We start from the raw sequence: 7275 nt of genomic DNA, 5'->3' as shown, positions 1-7275 counted from the left end.
CGTAGAGTTTCTATGCCGCATCTCCTTAGCTTCTTCATTTCTACCCTCTGCCATTATCCTCCACGCCTCCTCCCTTTGCTTCCTTGTAGATTATTCAGCCAGCATTTTTCTACGGGGAAATGAACAGAAAGGCTTTCACACAAATCTTAATTAAAACATATCTTAATAATTATCAAGACGTGTGGATTTTTCTTTTCAATCTGAACAAGAACATATAAACTAAACCAAGGGAAAAAAAAAAGAAAAAAAAGAAAAACCTCAGACAAAATATCAATATAAGGCTGGAGGATGATGAATAAAAAAGTAAACAACTACCGAAATAATTATTAACGCATAAATATTTAATAATCAGCCATTTTAGGAGGATCACAAAAGGGGAGCTGATATTGCAGACTATATCAAATTTTCATTGTTCTTACAGGAAGCTGTAGGCGACCATGCCCCCGACGAAACTCAATAGCCATTTCATACTGCCAAGATGAAGCCGGCCGCGAACAGCAAAGGACTGAGTAGAGGCGGCCTTAGTAACAAACTCACAATTGCAAGGAAATCTGGGAACTAACAAGTAAAACTAAGTCTTTCCCTGATCATTTTGTCCTTCCTTTTCACTTTAAATTCTCATTCTCCTTTTTAATTTCCAACCCAATTCATACTCACCACCTTCATCTTCTCTTTCTAAGAACATTCCCCCTTGACGTCTTTTCTCCTTTCCTCTCTCTTTATATATGTATTTTCCTCTGAAAGCCAACTTATTGTGACCATCACATATTGACCACCCAATACCATCAGTTTCTTTTTCTTTTTCTTTTTGTCTATGAGAGACAATGGACTGCTTCCACCATTTTTCTAAGAGGAACACTGGTAGGCTAGTTCTTTTTGAAAGACTTGTAACACAAGGGAGTCCACTTAAATAAACAAATGTCTCCAATGTTGAAAGGTTTTGTTTCCACATGAGAAAGATAAGGTGGGAAATGGGTAGTGAGTTTCTTGGACATTAAAGAAGCTGGTGCAATATATGTAATCCTCTGTATAAAACTCAAAACACCTTGTTGAAGAGGTAAACATTAGATACTCGAGTTATGTACAATTATATGGAGCAGTTTTTTTTTTTTTTTTTTTTTTTAAATATTCCAATTGAAGTTGAAATATTATTCTATATTTGAATCTCATACTAAAAATATCAGTTTATTTAAAATTTTTAATTTATTAAGTGAATTGATTTAAAATTGTTAATTTATTAGGTGGATTAATGATGTATATAAAGGTATAAGTTAAGAGTCCTCCTGAGGTTTGATGGTTACGAATTTTCATTTATTAACAATTAGTTAACATTGACGTAGCAATAGATCCTTGATCCTTGCATTGTGTGTTTTTTCATGGGTTGACCGGAGGAGAATGTAGATTTCTAATTTTGTTTTTGTGCATTTACATTTTTTATTATTATTACCATTATTATTTTATTTTTATTTTTGGTTTTCCTTTTTCTTATTTTTATTTTCATCCTTTGATCATTTTACTTTATTTAATGCTCTTATATTTTATTTATTGCATATTTTGATTCCATTTAAATATAACCATAATAAAATTACGAAGGTGAAGTACAAGAAAAAAAAAAGGGAACATATAATAGCTCGGTTGATGATATGATTTAAAAACAATTTTTTGTTGTTAAAAATTTATGAGTCGTTTGGAAGTTGTTCTCTAAAAGCAATTTTTAAAAATAAAGTGAAATGAAGAACAATTTGAGAGATTAAGTAAAAGTTATTTTTACCTTTTTTTAAAAGAAAAATATGAGAAATGAAAAATAGCATGAAAAGAAATCACAAAAACAAATAAATTATGACACGATTTTATTTTATATTTATTCTCTCTCCATCAACGAATAGAAAAATTTTTCAAAGATGATTTATTTTCTTAAATGTACGTAGTTTGTGAACTTCTTTTAACTTGGATTTTTAAATTATTTTGATTAAGCAAATAAATTTCAAATCTAGTGATATTTGATACATAACATTTATTAAACTAAAAAACTAATTAAGTTAGTACTAGAAAGTCATGGATCTTAAAGGTGAGCCTAAGAAATATTAAAAATTTACATATTAAAATTTATTCCCAATGATTTTGTTATTTTTTTCTTTATGTATAATGATATTTTTGTAAATTTCTTTTTTTACTAAGGCAAAAAAACTCCAAATAAAAAAGTTTTAATGTGTTTGATTCATTAGTTTAATAGGTTTTAAAAATAATTTGAAACTCAAATAGTAAACTATGTAATACAAGAAATTTATAAATAAAAATTAGTTTAAAATAACTCTATTGCTTTTTTTTTTTCTATATAAATTTTTTTTTTTCTAAATTTTCTCATTATACAAATAAACTCCATCACTTGTATTACTTAATTTTGAAATTATTTAGAAGTCAGTAATTGAAAATTCGTTCATTAAAATTGGTCTAAAAGGACTCTATTATTTTTCTTGTACATAACTATATTTTTATGAATTTTCTATTAGAAAAATATATTTTAAATTAAGTGAGATTTAATGTATTCAATTTATTAATGAGTTGAATAATTTTGAAAAATAAATTGGAACTCAAATATATATCCAATCACTATCAAATATAATAGATCAAAACTAATACATAATGAGTTATGACTTTATTATTTATTGTATATAAACAATTATATTTTTAAAATTTTCTCACTAAATAAATAGATTCTAAATCAAATGAGATTCAATAATTTAAATTATTTAATGAATCTTTTAATTCTTAAAAATAATTTAATTAAAAATTGATATGAATAATTGCATATTAAATAAAAAATAGTTCTAAATTAATACTCTCTTCATAATTAAGTATTAAATGTGTATAGGTAACTAAAGAAATTGGTTTATTTATATATGAAAAAAATTAATTAATTTTTTGTTTTAAAATTTATTTTAAATAAAATATTATTAATCATTATTAATTTTAAATTATTATAATTATTTATTTTGAAAAAAAATTCAATTTATCCATATTTTTATAATATATGCTAAACTAATATCATTTATATGAACAATATAATATGTGATTTTATTAAAATATTTGTATTTATATTTTACTAAAAATATTTATTTTAAATGTATTTAATAATTTTGAATTAAATTTAATTAATATTATATAAATTAAATTAAATTTTTTTTTACAAAATTAAAATAGGAAAAGTATTTGTAAAATCAACTTATTTTTTATTTTTTATGAAAAGTAGTTTTAAAAAAATTGACTTGCCAATCACCTTTGGTTGTAGGAATTATTAAAAGAAAAACTGATTTTTTTTAAACCCTGGAAAAGACTATCTTCATCCAATCTCGACTGTAGTTCTCCATTATGACCTCCATCTTCAACTTAGAGTTTGCATGCTGCATCTTCTTCATTATTACCTTCATTTTCTCTTTCTAAGAACAATCCCCCTTGATGTCTCTTCTCCTTTCCTCTCTATGTATATATATATATATATATATATTTTTCTCTGAAAGCCAACTTACAGCAACCACCTCGTATTGACCGCCCAATACCATCAGTTCCTTTTTCTTTTTCTTTTTCTCTATCAGAGATGATGAACTACTTCTATCCTTTTTCTAGGAGGAATATTGGTAGGCTCTTTTTGAAAGACTTGTAACACATGGAGTCAACATAAACAAATAGATGCCTTTAGATAGGAAAGATTTTGTTTTTGCATGACAAAGGTAAGGTGCATGGGAAATGAGTAATGGTTTTGTAGTGATGCCTTTGGTAGAGTTTCATAGACTCTTCAATGGATCGAAAGCAAATTGTGTATTGAGGTTCATAGGCTTTATGAATTTATACTGAAATTAATGGACCTGACCTATGATGATTACCTTATACTCAAATCAGCAGCACATGAGACAGAAGAAGTTTGGGAGATTCGCTTTGTTCATTCATAATTTTTCGGATCAAATTGAATTCAATAAAGCAAAAGTAAAGTTAAGATCCTTGCTCTTTCTCTTTGCATTTTAAAAGTTGCCACTTGTATTGTGGACATTGAAGACATAGATCGGTCATACTGGAGCTGGATACAATATCAGAACAAGGGCAATACACTTGCTAGTCCATGATTCTATTTATCCCAAAATGAAGAAGGCTTGACATATATGAGACAAATTCAGGTTCATAAACATTTTCAATTAAGGAGTCAGAAGAGAAGAATTAGATGATAAAGGACTGATTTGAATGGAAGAACTTTGCAGTGTTTTAGTATCAGCTTTGGATGTTATGTGGTTATTTCATGTGAGCAACTTAAAAAGTAATTGGTGGAGACGTTTTAAAAAGTTATTTTGGTTTTTGACAATTTGAAATTTCAGCATAAGCTTCACTTGGTGATGGACTAAATAAACACTAAGATCTTGGAAATATCCACAGAGGTCAACATCTGTGGGTTTTGATAGAAACAAAGTGTAGAAACTCTTAGGAAGCAACAGAACATTGAGGAATCTGAAGTGATATATATTTTATTAAGCTTCAAAGTACTTATTTATACAGCTAGCTTAAAATAGAAAAACATAAAAAATAGCAACAAACCTGCTACCTATAAATACTTCCTAAAAAATAGAAACAAACCAACAAATACTTCCTAAGGAATAGGTAAATCTTCCACATGACTAACTTATTTGACTACTTCCACTTCAATCCACTCAACTCCATGTCAGCAGCTCCTAGGACATGTCATTCAACACTCCTCCTTGTCTCTGAAGCTGCACACTCCAAGCCTTTTTATGTGTCGGTTTGTCCACTAACTCCCAAGTCTGGTTTTTTTTTCAATCATTTTAAGCTCCTCCTTCATTGCATCCATCCATTTTTTATCAGCTACAGTTTCTTCATACCTTGCAGACACTATTATAGCAAGATTGCACCTCTGATAGATGTCAGAGAGTGATCTTGTTCCCCTAACAGATTCATCATCAATATTGTCATTCTCCTCCAGAAACTCAAGGTCCTTTTGGAACTCAAGATTCTCTTTAAACTCAAGCTTCTTATCATTCTCCCAAATCCAACTTTCTGATTCGAAGAGTTTGACATCTTTGCTAACTATTACTTTGTTGTTTTATGGAAGGTAGATTCTATAGGCCTTTGATATTGAGCTATAGCCTATAAAGATCCCAACTTCTGCTTTCTTATCCAATTTGTCTCTCTTAACATATGGAATATAAGAGAAACAAAGACAACCAAATGTTTTTAAATTTTGCAGCCTTGGTTTATAGTTATACCATGCTTCAAATGGAGTCTTTTGTTGCAAAGCTTTTGTTGGCAGTCTATTCAGTAGAAAGACTGATGTATGTGCAACCTCAACCTAGAATTTCTTTGGTAGCCCTTTGTCATGTAGCAAACACCTTGTCATTTCCATAAGTGTTCTATTTTTCCTCTCAACGACTCCATTCTGTTGAGGGGTATAAGGTGTTGTAAGCTAGTGCTCAATGCCTGCATCCTCACAAAATTTGTTAAATTTCTCCGCGATGTATTCAGTTCCATTATTAGACCGGATCACTTGCATTTTACATTTACTTTGATTTTTAGCCCAAGCTTTAAACTTCCAGAAGATGTCAGCAACTTCAGATTTAAATTTCATGAAATAAATCTAGCACATTCTTGTGTGATCATCAATGAAAGCAATATAGAACTTACTGGCATTCAGTGATGGTGTTCTCTGAGGTCCTTCCGCATCAGTGTGTACTAACTGCAACTTCTAAGTAGCTCTCCAGGCTTTGTTTTGTGGGAAAGGAAGTCTTGTTTGTTTCCCGTACTGACATGCTACACAGGTAGGAGGCTTCACCTCTAATTCAAGCAAGCCTTCTCCAAGATCGTTCTTATTCATAAAGAAAAGGGTGGTATGATGAAAGTGCCTCAAACGCCTATGCCAAAGCATTGTATTGCTTTCTTCTTTATGAATTGCAGCTTGCTCTTCTTGGATCAAATCCAAGGCAAAACTTTTGCCTTTCATTTGGACTATAAATACCTCTCTACCTTGTGCATCAACAATCATGCAATGATTGTCCTCAAACAACACCTTATAGCCTTTTTCCAGCAGCTGACCAACACTCAACATATTTTGATTAATCTCAGGAACATATAAGACATTAGAGATTAATTTCAAACTTGTGTGGCCTTCAATTGCCACTGTTCCTTTGCCTTTTATTGCAAGATATGCTCCATTTCCAATTCTAACTTTGGAAGTGACAGTTTTGTCAAGTTCCTTAAAAGAGCCCTTGATCATAAGTCATATGGTTTGTACAACCACTGTCTATAAGCCAAGTTTCTGGGGAACTACTAGTGGCAAAGCATGATACCACAAACAGTTGCTCATCTTGAAGTTCTTCCATGACAGCCTTGACTTCTCCTTGCAACTGTTGAGATTTGCATATCCTTTCCACATGCCCTAGCTGACCACACTTGTGACATCTTACATCCAGCCTCCTAACACCTTTTTTGTGGATGATTGGATTTTTTATAGTAAGGACATGGTGGAAATTTTTGAGTGTTGTTGATGCTATTATTGTTGTTTTACATCTCTTTCTCGTACTGAGATATGACCTGAAATGCACCCTCCACAGATCCTTCTTGTCTCATAAGCCTCCTTTGTTCTTGAGCCTGTAATGCATTCAACAGCTCTGCCAAGGTGATACTTGACACATCTTTTGAGTTTTCTAGAGATGATATTGTAGTCTTAAACTTTTTAGGAACTGTTATAAAAATTTTCTGAACTATTCTAGAATCAGAAGAGTCAGTACCAAGAAGTCTTACTTTGTTAACAATACTAAGAAGTCTGTCTGAGTAATCCTTGATTGTTTCTGATTCTTTCATCCTTTGCATCTCAAATTCTCTAATAAGGTTCAGCACTTGCATACCTTTGACTCGTTCATTTCCTTCATATTCCTTCTTTAGGAAGTTCCATATTTCATTTGTTGTCTTCAGTGTCATGATTCTAGTGAAAATTGTAGATGAGATAGTTGCAAATAGACTAGCTTTTGCCTTTGATTTCCTTTGCCTCATCTCATTGTGTAGTTTTATCTAAGCCATAGTTGGATTGTCGGATAGAGGGGGAACTTCATATTCCTCACTAACAGGTTCCCACATATCACTAGCATCAAGGTAGGCTTCCATACGGATAGCCCACACTTGATAATTTATTCCATCAAACACTAGAGGTGCCAGTGCATTCAGTGAAGCTTACGAGGTCATTCTGGATATTGTTTGTAGGTTTTTTTAGGCTCACTCACC

The 7275-nt window shown here is 30.9% G+C and overlaps 1 protein-coding gene across 1 annotated transcript; it reads right to left on the bottom strand.

The window, feature by feature from the left end:
* Positions 1 to 6558: 6558 nt before the first annotated feature.
* On the bottom strand, positions 6559 to 6975 carry LOC117911003. Its single transcript, XM_034825170.1, has one exon. The coding sequence runs from the start codon at positions 6973 to 6975 to the stop codon at positions 6559 to 6561; it is 417 nt and encodes a 138-aa protein (XP_034681061.1).
* Positions 6976 to 7275: the final 300 nt, after the last annotated feature.

The sequence above is a fragment of the Vitis riparia genome, chromosome 3, assembly GCF_004353265.1.
Source record: "Vitis riparia cultivar Riparia Gloire de Montpellier isolate 1030 chromosome 3, EGFV_Vit.rip_1.0, whole genome shotgun sequence".
In the NCBI taxonomy this organism is placed as follows: Eukaryota; Viridiplantae; Streptophyta; class Magnoliopsida; order Vitales; family Vitaceae; genus Vitis; species Vitis riparia.
Note: the sequence above shows the minus strand (reverse complement) of the source record. Positions and strands in the feature narration are given on the sequence as shown.